The following is a 15,872-nucleotide window of genomic DNA, read 5'->3' on the forward strand; positions in this document are numbered from 1 at the left end:
CAGAAATCGTTGAAAGGATTCCTTTTTGCTAAGCTGTATTTTGACGTCAAAGAGTATGATCTTGCTAAAAGGTAACACACGTTGATGTATGCTGTTATTCTGTTCTCTAAAGCATAATAGAAAAGCTAAATGAATATGAAGTAGACTGGAGAAATCAAGATCACTATCATGCTGCTTTAAGGTAGCAGTAGACATGGGTATCAGATGCTGTTTAAATCTTTATAAAACAGCAACTTAGATAAATATCTATGTGATATTGAAAAACTTACCGTTTGAAATGGCTTTTATTCCACTGTATTATGAAGTTATTACAGTTTCTGTGAAGTTATTACAGTTAGAGTTTCTTTTTTTAATAAACACCAATACTTGCTGGCAAATAAGTAGCATCTGTACATGTAAAAATAATGTTGTTCTGTACTTTAAGGTCCAGACCAGGTATCTAGAACCAACCATGACTGCATTTCCTGTGTCACATGTTAAATTCCTGCTTCAGTTCTATGGAGGCTGGGGGGGAGGACAGAGAGACTCATATTATTGAGGAATATTGATCCTTTTTTTTTTCCTGTTCTGTAGGTACATGTATACATACCTCAGTGTGCAAGAGAGAGATCCGAAAGCACACAGATTTCTTGGACAAATTTATGAAGCTGAGGGCAACACTGAAAAGGCTTTTGGATGTTACAAGGTAAACACTCCACTGACCTCCAATGTCCTGCTTTAATCCATTGCAAAGGGACTTTTAAAATCATGCAGTTCTGGACATTTCTTAAATGCATAAAAGAAAACATATTTGTGGAAAAAGTGTAATATGTATGCTTTCCGTTGCCAAATGCGTATATGATGTACTGCAGAGGGGATTCTTCATTTGACATGATTTGCTTCAGCAGTATTTTTTTTAAGTTGATTCTTTTGTGACCTAGACTGGGTCTTCGTGCTACCTGCTATTAAATTCTTTCCATATCGTACGTTGCCCTTTGGACTAAGGATCTGTGACTGCTGTCGAATTCCCTAGCAGGGGCTCTGATGACAGCAGTAATCTAGTTGCTACTGGAAGACTAGACCTAGGGTGTTTTCTAGTTGTTTGTATTTATTGCTTTTTTTTGGGTTTTGTTTGGGTTTGGGGGCGGGGGGGGGAGTGAGATGGGGCAGGGCAAACATAATTTACATTTATATGCTTGCCCAATGAGAAATTCACCATCAGAATGCCTTTGTTCAGGTTTTAGGGAGGGAGAGGATGTGCTCAACAGTTTTGCTGCCAATACATCCCAGCTTGTCTTAGTGTGTGACTTAATTATATCTTTCTTCAAAAGTGTCCATATGGAGTTAGACTAAAGGTACTTAAGAGTCCAGCTGCCTGCGTATAGCTGGTGGTAGGGGCAGAATAGCTGGCTTTTGCATTTTTGCTCTTCTAAATCTTTTCTTTTCTGAATTTTTGCTCTTTTGAGTTGCAGCAGATGTATCTGGGTGCTGTAAACTAGTGATAAGTTTAGAAACTGAGGTCTTTCTTAATGTATTCAGAAAGTATTTACTAATAGATCTGTCTAATTTGAATACCTGTGTCTTTTCAACGAGTGGTGTAATTCTTTCCTGTTCTGTGTGGATTGCAAGATCAAGTTACCTTTTTTTCCTGACTTTTTTTCCGTGTGTGTGCATGGGGAAAACTAGCGCTCTGTGGATTTGAACCCAGCACAGAAAGATCTAGTGCTGAAGATAGCGGAGTTACTGTGCAATAATGACATCACTGATGAAAGAACAAAATACTGGGTTGAAAAAGCTGCTAAGGTGTTTCCTGGAAGCCCTGCTGTTTACAAGTTGAAGGTAAATGCCAATTTCCAACCTCTGTTCTGTGACTTAAAGAAGCTTCTAGTATCTGACTGGAGCACTTTTCCCGTGTCATCTCATGTAAAACTTCCTGGCTAAATTATTTTAGAATCTTGAGTATTAAATCTAATGGAATTAATATTCTTTAGATTTAATTCTTCTAGAATTTATTCTTCTATTTAAAGAAATGTTAATTTCTTTGCTGTTTGACACTTCTGTCTAGCTTTCAAGAAAACTGCAGCTGCAGGCTCTCATACGCTTCTCAAGGTTTCAGGGTTGACAGTCTTCAAAAATGCAGGGAAATCATGTTAGTAGTCACATCCAAAAAGTTAAGACTAGGTAGGCAGTTCTCTATTTATTGTGTGACTGGCAGGAAGGTGGCAGGCCTGAGAACTCAGACTTCCTTGCTCTCTACGCTGCTTTTTTGTTTTTTTAATTTGGATTAAAAACAGCATAAAGTAAGGAACGCTCTAATTCTCAATTACTGTGTAAATGCCTTCAGTCACACAATCTCACTTTTGCACAGGTATTAGTTTTGTGTAGCACAGCAGCAATGACACCTAGTCTTAAGATGCTTGTTTCAGACAGGCTATTCTGTGTCAGGGTATGCTGTCTTTGAAGCAAATGGTTTCACAAGCTGAACATACCATCCATAAGAGGCAAATTGTTGTGTTTTTTTTGTATTTTAAATGTTTGAGTATTTCTTCAAACTTTGTAATAACTGGAAGCTTTTCAGCTTTAATAGTTTAAGTAATGTAGTCTGTGTGGTGGAGGCAAGAGAATTGTCTCTTAATGCAGTTGTTGAAAAGGCCCACATGCAAGACGAAATATTAACGTGTTGCCTTCATGTTCAATAGGAGCAGTTGCTGGATTGTAAAGGTGAAGATGGATGGAATCAACTTTTTGACCTTATTCAAGCAGAGCTCTATGCAAGACCAGATGATATCTACGTTAACATCAGACTTGTTGCACTGTACCGCTCAAATAATAGGCTGAGAGACGCTGTTTTCCATTGTCAGGAGGCAAAGAAGAAAATACCTTTGCAGTCGAGCTTGGAATGGTGCTCCTGTGTCATAGAGACATTTGAGGTGTGTAATCATATTTTGATATTGTGATAATCTTCCATATCATTTAAACTAGCTTGTGTCTCTTAGTTCATTACACTGACAGCTATTTCTCAAGTGATTTAACTCCTTCAAATGCAAATTAGTGAAACCACTCAAATTACAAAGTACTTCCTTGGAGTTTCCTTCCTAGAGTTAAATGTTACAGAGTTGTTTAGTTTCTAATTTCAGGGACCAAACTGTTCAGGCAAATAGTTCCCTGGAATTTTGCTGTTGGTGAATGTCTCAGTAGTGGAAATAGATTATGCAGTAAATGATAGTGATTTGTTTTGGAGAAGTACTGTCTTTGCCTTTATGGAAGGATGACTGTTCCTTATCCTCTGAACCTTCTTCTTTAGGAATATCTGGAATCTGTACAAGACTTGGAGTCTGATAAAAGTAATTGGAGAACTATCAAGAAAGACTATCTGCTGGCCTATTGCAGCTTTCTTAAAGTGATGCTATCTTCTAGAGATGTTCAAGAATGCAGAGGCGCACTCAAAAGGTATAGTTTTACCTTTTCTGTATTTAAAGCAAAACAAAAAAACCTCTATGAATTGCATGTATTTTTCTAGGTCACAGAACATCTACCAGGCTTCAATTTCACTGTGTAACCAGTTTGTGGATGGGAGAGGAGACTCTCTGTTTTAGAATAAAGAAAGGTTCCTAATAGGCTTGAGCCCCAAGCTATAAGCCTTGTTTGAGTAGTCAGCACATAACCATGGGGAAGACCCAATATTATCTTGGGTCAATTACCTTTTTGCCATTCAGTAAGAGAATGTTCTGTACCTCAGCAACTATCTCATTAAAATTTCCCAGATGCTTGTATATCAGCTTTGTCCTGGTCAAGTTAACACAACACATGTTGAAATAATGAAGAATTTTAGGCATATAATATAATTGGAAGGGAGGAAGCTGCCTGCAGTAAGAACATTCACCTTCAGAGAAAACTGGATAGTGTTTCAGGGCTAGCTGGTTTCAAGGCGTACCATCTGTGTCACAGCTGAAGTAGTACAAAACAATGTTTGTAGCCAATTTGTTGGTGAAGAGCCATGTTCCCTTAGATCTACCTTCTCTTCTTTCTTTTACCTTCTCTGGAGATATTCAAGACCCATCTGGACGCCTACCTGTGCAATTTGCTTGAGGGAACCTGCTTTGGCAGGGGGGTTGGGCTCAATGATCTCTCGGGGTCCCTTCCAACCCCTACAATTCTGTGATTCCCTTTGTCACTAACTTCTATTGACATAGCTTTGTTTCTCGCTTAAGTGATGATTGTTACCTTTTTTAAAACAATGTTCTTCAGTCTGCTCTTCTTGAATGAGTATATGAAGCAATACAGGCAATGGTTGAGGAATAGGTAATGTCCAAATATGTCCCCCCCCGAACATTGACCATAAACGTGTGGTTGTTCTTCTAACATTTCGTTAGAGTCCTTCAGGGTACCTAGATCTGAAGCACTTCTAGATCATGGCAACGCTAACAGCTATTATAGTTTTGTCAGGTTACTGAAAGTGTTGACTGTTTATTGGAAAGCCACTCCTGAGTGGAGACTATTTACTGGCCTGCAGCTATTCAGATTGCTGCGGTACCTCTTATTTGGAAGAACCAGTCTAACTGTATTTTGGTCTGTCCTTTTGGTAAGTGAAGTGAATTTTACTTCAATAAACAAAGTTGAGAGCTTTGGGAGTTTGAGACGGTTATTCTGCCTTCTAGTTGACTCATCAAGTTACTTGATTCACAGTTAAATAACGTTGTCCCCAAACGTGCTATAGCTTTTACCAGGACTTTGCTCAGAATGAGTCTTTTCTACATTTTAGTCTTGATGGTGTGCTTCACTCAGTGAAAACCTATGTGAGTGGGACTGACGAGTTGTCTCATACCTTCATCGAAGTGAAAGGACAGTTATACATGCATGCTGGAACTTTGCTACTGAAAATGGCTCAGCACAGTGAGGCACAGTGGAAAGAGGCGTGTGAACTGGCAGCACTGTGTTACATGATAAGTTTCCAGGTAAGTTGTTTTTCAGTGTATGCCTTTAGTTGATGCAGTTCTTGGAATGCTCTGTTAAACATTTGTATTCTGAAAATTAACTAGTGTTTGTAAGACTCCCTCCTCACCAAATCTTATTATTCCACAATTCTTTAAAAGATTTCAAATGGCATCACTAGAATAAAAGTGTATCATCAACTGCTTTTCTTGTCAAAAGTAAATTGACTCTTAAAGGCTAATGAGTGTATTTCCCACAGTCTGTTCTTTTCTGCAATACAGCTGAAAACATAATGAATAGTAAATTTATTGGTGTAGGGAGGGAAGAGGATGAACTGAGTAACTCCCTTATTCTTGCGTAGACAGCAGAACTAAAAAGGTGTGCTATTGTGTGCTATTTGCAAAAGATACAGTTGCCCACCTCATATTTTTCAAGGGATGTGTTATATAGTACCTTCAGAATTGATGCTCTTTTTCTTAAGTTTTCTTGTGCTTGTTTCCTAATTTTTGAGACTAATTTAAGTGATCTGCTTTGTATAGTAAAGAAGCTATAACAATTCTTCACCAGGTTCCTAAACCAAAGTCAAACCTAATAAAAGAGGAGCATACTGGACAAGATACCCTGGAAATGTTGGCCTGTGATCGGAAAAGCCAGTCTGGTAATGAAAAATAATTAAAATCCCTTAGTTACGTTTCAGTCTTATGAATAGCTACTTTAAGAATCAAGTAACTCTTGTTAAAGAATACACTTTGTGTCTTGAAATGCAATAATACTCTCTGGATTCTGACTCCATATGAAATGCAAAACAGTAGTTTGATCCTGACATCTAATGTTTTCTTCCTTCTCTTCAGCATGGTGGTAGACTTCATTCTTTCTTTTCAAGTGAGCTTTTTCTTCTTTTTATCTCAAGGACACTGAGGTAGAATTGAACTTTTTAGCATTTCCTAATCTGAAAATGCTTTCTGCCTGCTGATTCTATTTTACAAGTTTACAAGTATTGTTAGCCCAAGCATAAAATACTATTGTTGCTCCATCCTTTCCATTCCCTTATTTGTTCATCAGGTTTGCTGTTTCTGTTGCTAAGCTTAGGCAGGCTTTCAATCTACATGCTCTATAGCCCCTAGATGAAAACAAACAAGAAAAAACAACAGAACAGTAAACATCAGGTTGAATTGTTCCAGAATGGATTTTGATAAGATCAACTCCAACTTGTATTACAGCTGCTTATTTTTGAATACAGTTGCAATGCCCCTAGAACAATAATTTAAAAAAAAAAAGTCTTTGTAAATCCAGTTGTCCAGGAAAACAAATGCCTTGGGACTGGTGTCACTAAAGGCTTGGAAAGCCTATGTGCTGAAACACTGACCTAATTACAGGGAGAATATAACTTACCAATTTGTGGGTTTCATAAGGGGAAATCTTGATTCTCAGCCTTCCGTAGCAAGAACAGCCCACTGTATCAAATACTACTTTCCTTGATTAAGTTCACTGTTTATCTATGTGAAGTGATATTTTTGTCTTCTAGGTCATATGCTGCTGAAATTGAGCCATGGCAAAGAAGACTTCCTGAAAGAGGTTGTGGAATCTTTTGCAAACAAAAGCGGTTCATCTGTGCTGTTTGGTTGTCTCTTTGAGAATGGAGCTTCCAGAGAGAGGTCTTTCCTTGGTACGGATGATATTGGAAATGTCAGTATGCAAGCACCAGTGCAAGAGGAACTTCATAAATACGATCTTGGTAAGAGGTGTTACTTTCTGAAACTCAGCATAAACATGACTGTCTGTACCAGAGAGTCTTCTAGAAATACTTCATATTGCAGTAAGAGACAGCCATACTAGCTGTTCAGTGTTGCCCTAATTACTCCAAAAGAGTGATACGTAAGGAGTTTCAATTTATGCTGTAACATGTTGCTGAGAAGCAGTATTGTTATGCCTGGTTCTTAAGAATTTGTCACATACTTCCCTACTTCTATCCTTTCTGTGTTTTCTAGTCTGTTCTGATCCATTTTCATTTGCTGCTGCCTGTTTAGTTCTTTGTATTTGTACATCGATAAGTGTCAATGGGAAGGCAGGTCTCTCTTCCTATGTAACCTATGAATACAGGTTACGGGCACAAAAATAAGGTAACTTTAGGAAGAATTGCAAACTAGTAAAAACTTCTTATTTTTGAACTTGACTTGATGATGAAGTCTGGCTTTGAATTTTGGTGTAACAAGGTTAGAGTACTAGTAGTTTTTTTACCTAGCTGATAATTTTTAGAAACTTTTAGGCTGTTAAATCTTTTCTGTGTACTACCTAACTCTCTGTTAAGTAATTTTAGACAATAAGGCTTACAGTCCTTTATCTTAAATAGCTAAAATAAAGCTTATACTACCACAACCTCTCATAAGCAGTTTATTTGTAGTGTTTTTTGTTATGTATTTTAAAACAACGAAGGTCTGTGCATGTTGCATGCAGGCTAAAGATTTTCCCTGTTAAAGAAATAAGTGCAAAAACATAATTGCAAAAAAAAGTCTGGCTTTAAGTTAGAAATTAAGTGTTCAAGCTATTTTAACATTTAACATTGCTGAAGATAGAGATTTCACGAGCATTACAGAACTAGAAAAGCTGCAGTACTTCTGTTTAATGCATTAGTTTAACCTGCTGCCTCAAAATGAAGAGTTTAAAATTTAAAATTCTTATGTACTTCAGTGGAAATGTTATCTCCATTCTTTGCTTTGACAGAAAAGCTAAAGTATTAATACATTTGGCTTGTGCACTCCTATGAAGTAGATGCTGCTTCTTCGAAAGCTATTTATATAATATAAATAGATGCCAAAATCACTTCAAGAATGCTACATCTTACTTTTAAAATGCTTATTTCCAACTTAGATGGAGGCAAAAAGATGGGAAGAGATTGCTAGGAAGCTCCTTCAGTGTGATATATATACTAAAACTCTACTTTTCATATAACGAAACCCGGCTTCGATCAGATGTTAGTCTTCCTAACTAGGATGCAGATATTAACTTCCTACAACTTTGTTTTTGCATAGGTGCTGTTCGAATGCACCGTGGTAGTCTCCAGCACCTCGTGTGGCTTTGTTTGCAGTGGATCTTAATGTCAGTGTTACCCCCAGTGCGCAGATGGCTAAAACAACTTTTTCACTTGCCCCAAGAAACATCAAGACTAGAGACAGATGCTCCTGAATCCATTTGCCTGTTAGACCTTGAAGTAAGTAAATTTTCCATGTTCTTAAATGTACTATACAATTTAAGAGTTTTGGTATCTAATACTTTTTATTTATTTATCTTTTATTTTTACAAAAACAGGTATTTCTGCTTGGAGTGGTATTCACTAGCAACTTAGAATTGCAAGAGAAGTTTAACGCTCACTACAGTGCACATCAGCCTCAGTTCTTACCATTGGCAGTGTGCAAGCAGCTCTATACTGAAAAGCAAAGAGCCTGGTGGGATGCCGTTCGTACTATTACGCACAGAAAAATAATGTAAGGCTTTTTAAGTTTGGAAATATTCGAAACGAGTTTTTAGTAGCTTCTGCAAGGGTGTCATGAATTGATCCCCATAGATTGTGTGTAAAATTCATTTTTCTTGATGTATTTTGGACATTGAAGTCTTACTGCTGGAGGGGCTTGAGACACTTAAGAACTTTCTAAAAATGGGGTTTTCATTTCTAATAATGCATTTTTAAGCTAGATGTAGGTTAGGACTAAAAAAGATGAAAAAAAAAAAGAATACTAACTGTGGAATATTTCTTCTGATATGTAGGCCAGAAACATCAGTAAAACCGAGGCTTGTAGTACAGCATGGAATAAGTACTCTGCGAGCACTGGATAAACATGGCCTTCAACCTGCCTTAATTATATATTGGGCAAAAACACTGCAAAAAACCGTAAGCTAAAATTATTTTAAAATATGTATAATCTGATGTTTTTTCTCTTATTTTGTGAACTAAACAGTAGATAAAATCAGATGAGAGAACTGTGGTTAATTTTGCCAGATAAGTTACTTGCTATAGTCGCCCTAGTGAGTTCTCTATCCCTCACTACTCTCTTAATGCTACTTTTAACTGTAGTGGTATTTTCTACCTGTATGTTACATAGCTCTGTAGAGAGGTCGCCTGAGGTTTGTCACAAGTATTAGAGAAGATACTAATTGCTTCAGAGAACAATATGTATGAATAGCAATGGGTTTGAATTTGTTGAGATGACCTGCTTTTATTCCCTTTTCTTCAACAGGGTATTAGCCTTAACTCCTTTTATGACCAGAAGGAATACATTGGACGAAGTGTTTACTACTGGAAGAGAGTCTTGATTATGCTGGAAGTAGTCAAAAAGAAGAGAAGTATTCCTGAACCTACTGATCCTCTCTTCAAACATTTCCGTAGACTTGACATCCAGGTACAGATTGATTAATCTAAAATTGAAGTAAGAGGGATTATATCACAAAAATTTATTGTGTGTGTGTATGTTGGTTGGGGTTTTCTTGCATTCTACGGCTCTATGGTGTTACTAATATAATATCATTAACAGTGATACTTGGTAGTAACTGCATGTCTGATTAAAGGCAGGGGAATCTCTCCTTATAACTTTATTTTTAATTTTAAAACTCTATTTGATTGGAAGACACTGAACTCCCTTACTACCAACTTTCTTTAAAAAGTGTTTTCCTTGTATTACAGGAATAAAAAATTAGTAATATCATTAACCTCCGCCTGCCTGATTATTTAGTGGCGTTCACATGCACTTTCTGTTCCAAGTATCGAGTTAAGTATGACTCGTCTTTTGCTTTGTAGGTCTCGCAGGTTACAGTCTATGAAGAAGAGGCACGTATAGCATTTGCAACATTGGATGCAGTTGATGGCAGAACTGATGATGCTTTGTTAGCATTTGAAGCTATTAAGAATGTCGTTTCATACTGGAATCTTGCTATAGTAAGTTCATAAATTTCATTACCCGCAAATGCTTTTTCTTCACTTGTTTTCTTCACTTGCATTCTGACTGATTCTAATTAATGTGCATATTGTTAGATCTTCCAAAGAAAGGCAGAGGAGATTGAGAATGATGCCATGATGCTAGAAGAACAAGAAGAACACAAAGTCTATCTTTTTAAAAGCAAGCATTATCTAATGAAGATCTTAGACGAAAGCTCCTCTGATGTGTCAGTAACTGAGAAAGTAAGTAATTCTTGCTTAAAAGCTTGTTTCGAGAGATGCATTGGTTTATGTTACTATTTTAAAATGAAACCATTTGCATTCAAGTCAGATTTTTTAGACCAGACTTTACTTAAAGGCAAGCTAAACTTATTTTTTCCCACATGACAAATAACCTGCATAACTCTAGTGGGCTAGTACATTCTGGGAAACTTCTGTAAGATACCAGATCGTGCAGTGTTCTGACTACTCTGTGGTTGACAGCTTCTTTGCCAACAAATAGCTTTTGCCCATTATTTTCTTACAGAGGTTAACAGTTTCCAAATAAAATTTAAAGCTTACATGAATTGTTCTCCTACATTAACTTTGATTTGGAGCTTTGCTGAAAAAACAGTATTTCTGATCAGAACGTAGTCTCCTTCTCTGAGGAAGAATGCAATCATGACTTGCATTTCCAATAACTTTCTAGCTGCCGGTATCTGTTGAAACTGTGAGGGAAATGTTGGACGCAGTGATTCAGGAACTCGGAGAGAATGATGAAGAGGCAAGTCTTGCCTTCGGAAATGACCTGTCACCAGCTGTAGATTCAGAAGTGAAATATTCCACTTCACTGTCTAATAACTTCTCTGTCTCACCATCTAAGAGCTACAAGGTACATTAGCCAGTTATTATTTTAGGGAAGTGTTATGTTTGAATAAAAATTCAATAGGTTAAATGAACTTTTCTTCTGCTCCCCAGTTTTCTCCTAAAAATCCCCCTCAGTGGGCAGAAGATCACAGATCTATACTTCAAATGATCTGTCAGCAAGTGGAAGCTTTAAAGGTAAACGACTTTGTAAAGTTAAACAATTTTGTCACCATGTTCAATGCAGATCAGCTCATCTTGTTGTTATAGTAAGGACTCTGATCCTAGCCTAGCAAGCTAACATTAGTTCATGCTACCACATAACTCAGTGAAAATATCTTTGTAAACATCTACCTAAAATGAGTGCAAGAGTAAAACTTGTTGCCTAAAAACCCCAATTCAGGACTCAGGCAGGGGTATGGAGGCAACCCTTCCAAGGACTGTGTGTGCAGAAAGAGTTCTGCTATCATCAGCTTGGGTATCATCCAGTTGGTTCTGGGACTTTTATTTCTGGCTTTAGAAAACACTCCCAGCATGCTGTATAGCATGAACAGATCTTGGATTATTCCAACAGCCACCTCTTGATTTTTTTTTCAGAGTTTGAACATGATTGTAATTAGGGTAGGTATCGCTCCTTATGCTTTCTTCTACAAATACCAGTGTTATACACTTACATTCTCTTAATTGAAACACTGTCTTAATAGAATGAGATGCAAAAAATGAAACACAACAATTCCAACTCGAATGTATCATCTCGTTGGCCTGGTGAAATCTATGGAACAGATATTTTGTCAGAGAGCTATCAGAGAGCACAAAATCTTCATGAAGCTCCATTAACAGGTAAGTTGTTGCTGAAATCTTAATTAAACACTTAGCTAAACTGAGGTAGACTCGTTAAAATATTGCAGAAATATTTTAAGGTTCATAACTAAAACTGATCTCGGGAAAATCCATTCAAAACTACAAAAAAGGATATAAACTCTTCTGGTGTTCATTTTCAGTTGCTACTACTGGCCCATCTGTTTACTATAGCCAGTCACCTGCCTATAACTCTCAGTATCTTCTCAGAACTGCTGCGACCAATGTAACACCAACAAAGGTAAGGATGAATGTATCCGTTCAATCTGTTCCTACTGGTCTATAGAAAAGAGTGATTTTGATTCTTGTCTTGAATGACTGCTTGTAGTTGAAAGTTACTGCATTCCACAGATAGCATTTGTTAAAATGGAGGTAGCTGATGGTTGATCTTTCTGCTTTTTCTTTGTAACGTGGGGATCAGGCAGAGCGGCCAGCAAAACTGGTCTGTAAATGTGTTAGTGCGTGTCCCCTACTGGGTATGTGTGATGGCACTTAATTTTTTTCCCAAAAGTAGTATAGGAAAGGAGAATTTTGCTTATCAAAAAAAAAGAGCCTCAAAAACACCAAAGAGCCCATTCATATTTTGCTCCTCTTCAGTGCTTGTTTTCAGATGCCATTCAAGATTTAAAATAATCAGTTTAAGGCAATCTCATAAGTTAAAGTCTAAACTAACTTTAAAACACGCACTGTTTTTAAGAGTGCATGTCTGCGTGGGCTCTAGCATAGTAATACCTTGTTCTGTCACCATAACAAGAAAAGTAATTGCCTTCCGCTATTTCTTTAGGCACCTGTCTATGGCATGAACAGACTTGCACCTCAGCAACATATATATGCTTATCAACAAACAATCCATACACCACCTCTGCAAAACACTTCTGCTTGTGTGTTTCCCCAAGACCTATATGGCACATCTTTGCGTTTTGATGGTCCTGGGATCATTTCTCCTCGTGGGGCTGGTGATTACTATAATTACAGTGTTCCACAGGCAAGCACAAATCCACAGCTACCTGGACCTGGCTATTTCACAAAGCCTTCAGTCACACCAACAGCTTTAAAATCTGCAGAATCAAAAATGATAGAATTTCCAAAATCTAAATTTGGACAGCCAGGAACAGTAGAAGGGTCAAAAACACGTCTGCCAACACCAGCACAGTCAAGTCAACCAACAACTTTTAAATTCAACACTAACTTCAAGTCTAATGATGGAGACTTTACCTTTTCTTCTCCTCAAGCTACAACACAGCCTGCTAATGCAGTTTTTAACAGCAGTGAAAGCCTTTTGGGTCTTCTGACATCTGATAAACCTTTACAAGATGATAGATACGCTGAGCAAAAACCAGTTAACAGCCACCCAACTGGTCAAAGAAATGTATTCAACTTCGGTAATAAACATATTTCAGGCATCCCTTTTACAGAAGGCATGGCACAGAATGCACGTAAAAACTTGGCTTTTGAGAGGAGTGATATGTTTAGTTTCCAAGAACCAAGCAAGTCTTTATTTATGACTTCAACTTCTGATTTGGCCAATAAAAGTCATGAAACAGAGGGAGGAAGCACCCTCGGAGATGAGAATGATGATGGTCCTCATTTTGATCCAGTGGTGCCCCTTCCTGACAAGATTGAAGTAAAGACAGGTGAGGAAGATGAAGAAGAATTCTTCTGTAACAGAGCCAAACTGTTCCGTTTTGATGCAGAATCTAAGGAATGGAAAGAAAGGGGTATTGGAAATGTGAAAATACTGAAGCATAAAGTATCTGGCAAATTCCGTCTCTTAATGAGACGGGACCAAGTACTGAAAATCTGTGCAAATCACTACATAAATACTGATATGAAATTAACTCCAAATGCTGGATCGGACAGGTCATTTGTATGGCATGCTTTGGATTATGCAGACGAGTTGCCAAAACCAGAACAGCTTGCAATTCGGTTTAAAACACCAGAGGAAGCAATGCTTTTCAAAAGTAAGTTTGAGGAGTCACAGAACATCCTAAAAACCCTAGGATCAAATGTTGACACATCTGTGGCTCAGACTAGTGAGACTACTGCAAAAGAAACGACAAGTCAGGATATCAAGAAGTCTAATGGATCGACCTCAGGGACCCTGAACTCTGTATTTCAGTTTCCAGAAGATGGAGTGACCAGTGAACCTGGTAACAAAGTCAGTCTTAAATCTGTTCCAACTGCATCTGCCCTTCCAACTTTCTCATTCAGAAAGGAAGCTCAGGAAACCTTTTCTTCTGGTGGGTTTGGACAGTCACTCCTGAAGAAGGATCAATGGGAATGTAAGGTATGCTTAGTTCCAAATGAAGCAACTGCAAAGAATTGTGTATCGTGCCAAAGCCCAAATGCAGATGCGTGGCAAACACATGGCACCCCATCAACTGAATCTGCTCCAAGTTTCAAAGCCACCGGTAACACTGTGCAGGACAAACTTGGATCTGCCTTTGCTAAAAAGGAAGGTCAGTTGGATGGCAGCATCCGTTCTGTGAGAAATGAACCTGTTGCCTCCCAGAATCCAAGCAAAATGAATACAGAAGCATCTCCTCAAGTTTCTTTTAAATTTGTATTAGATGCTCCAAAAACCATTCAAAATGACTTAGGAACTCCTTTTTCTAAAAAAGGTCAGTGGGACTGCTCTGTAGGCCTAGTCCAAAATGAATCCAATGATGAAAACTCTCATTCTTGCCAGAATCCTAAATCACAAAGTCAACCAAATGTGCCTGTGTCTACTGCTCAGGCACTTCCTGCTACCAGCTTCAGTTCTGTTGCTGATGCAACTGCAACTAAGCCACAGAAGAATACATTTGCGGAGCTTTTTGCTAAAAAGGAAGGTCAGTGGGATTGTAATACTTGTTTTGTAAGGAATGAAGGTTCTTCACCAGCCTGTGTAGCTTGTCAAACACCAAATCCATCTGGTAATTCTGTTAGTGATGCTTCATCAACATCTACTTCTGATTTGAAAAGTAAATTATCTGAACCTGCCAAAGGACAACTAGGAACAGGTTTTAAGTGTGATTTCTTAGGAAAAGGCTTTAAGTTAGGTCATGCCGAGCAAGGCAAGACACCAGCATTTACGTTTCAAATTCCTGCTGATTCTGAAGTGAAGTCTGCAAAGGAAGGATTTAACTTTTCCATGTCAGTGCCTCCAAGTGGATTTAAATTTACCATACAGGAACCTAGCAAAAATGCCACTAAGAAAGATGATCCATCCAAAGAGTGTGCAGCTGGCTTCTTAAAAAATGATGATGAAAACTTTGCAGATGGAGAACGGAAAGTCGAGCTTCTAGCTGTGCGATTCAAACAGCAAGACGTGGCAGACTCATTTAAGCAGATTTTTGATGAAGCAAAGAATGCCCAAGAGAAAGGAACACTGATAACACCTCTTTATTCTCGTGCCAATACACCAAAAGAATCTCCATGTGGCAAAAATGCTGTAGCTGTACTGGAAGAAACTACTAGAGAAAGAACCGACCTCAGCCATGGCGATGATACTTCTGAGGTAACTGTAGAGGCCTCAGAGGTGTCGAGCACATCTGAAACGCCGACAAAAACAGTGGTTTCTCCTCCGAAGTTCGTATTCGGATCTGAATCTGTCAAGAGCATTTTCAGTAATGAAAAGTCAAAGACATTCACATTTGGAAATACTTCGGCCACTGGTTCTCTCTTTGGGTTCAGCTTTAATTCTCCAAGAAAAGGCGAAGGCAATATTCCAGCATCGCAGAAGGAAGTAGCTGGACCAAGAAGCTCCAGTGCACTGCAGAAGCCTCAAGACAGCAAGGCATGCAACTTGGCTACTTCGACACATGATGGGCCCGCCAACTTCTCATTTAGAATTGTGGAAAAAGGTGAGCGTCCTTTGAACTAATAATTTTTTTCAGCTATGCAACTTACTAAGCAGTCATCTCTTAATGCTACTCACATAACTTTTTTTGTCTCAATAATATATCTCTTTTTCTTTCCAGCATACTTTCTTCTCTCCCCTTCTTTTGAGGAGGGGGGAGTGAGGGGAGGGGTTGTGGTGGGTTAGCTGCCCAGCAGGGTAAAACCACCACACTAGCATTTTAATGGTATGGTACTTCTCTTTGATTTCATGCACTGCTTCCTACCATTGCAAGACTGTTTAACCAGATGATAGTATATAATTTGCATACTAGTCTCAGATTTATGAAGACAAACTGTTTCTTAACTAAAGTATAATAAAGTGTGGTGGCAGAGATGTTAGCTACAGTTTATTCAGGTGAGTACGGTAAGCTAGTATAGCATTAAACATGAATTTTCCTACTGTGACACATAACTACAGAATGCTTCCAAAGCATAGGTAAGTGTGTTTTCC

At 38.1% G+C, this 15,872-nt stretch overlaps 1 protein-coding gene across 3 annotated transcripts in view; it reads left to right on the forward strand.

The window, feature by feature from the left end:
- The window catches only part of LOC310892157 (E3 SUMO-protein ligase RanBP2-like), a 43,583-nt gene that overhangs the window by 2,400 nt on the left and 25,311 nt on the right, over window positions 1-15,872 (forward strand). For all 3 annotated transcript variants that reach the window (XM_083819538.1, XM_083819539.1, XM_083819537.1), the window contains exons 2-20: window positions 4-71; window positions 574-685; window positions 1,666-1,818; window positions 2,679-2,909; window positions 3,284-3,429; window positions 4,742-4,934; window positions 5,479-5,569; window positions 6,437-6,646; window positions 7,941-8,119; window positions 8,218-8,393; window positions 8,674-8,797; window positions 9,144-9,305; window positions 9,701-9,838; window positions 9,935-10,081; window positions 10,527-10,709; window positions 10,796-10,879; window positions 11,386-11,521; window positions 11,683-11,780; window positions 12,324-15,384. In XM_083819538.1, the coding sequence (XP_083675664.1) occupies window positions 4-71; window positions 574-685; window positions 1,666-1,818; window positions 2,679-2,909; window positions 3,284-3,429; window positions 4,742-4,934; window positions 5,479-5,569; window positions 6,437-6,646; window positions 7,941-8,119; window positions 8,218-8,393; window positions 8,674-8,797; window positions 9,144-9,305; window positions 9,701-9,838; window positions 9,935-10,081; window positions 10,527-10,709; window positions 10,796-10,879; window positions 11,386-11,521; window positions 11,683-11,780; window positions 12,324-15,384 (5,692 nt within the window). The remainder of the gene's footprint in view (window positions 1-3; window positions 72-573; window positions 686-1,665; window positions 1,819-2,678; window positions 2,910-3,283; window positions 3,430-4,741; window positions 4,935-5,478; window positions 5,570-6,436; window positions 6,647-7,940; window positions 8,120-8,217; window positions 8,394-8,673; window positions 8,798-9,143; window positions 9,306-9,700; window positions 9,839-9,934; window positions 10,082-10,526; window positions 10,710-10,795; window positions 10,880-11,385; window positions 11,522-11,682; window positions 11,781-12,323; window positions 15,385-15,872) is intronic.

Source organism: Anser anser (assembly GCF_964211835.1).
Source record: "Anser anser genome assembly, chromosome: 1".
Lineage (NCBI taxonomy): Eukaryota > Metazoa > Chordata > Aves > Anseriformes > Anatidae > Anser > Anser anser.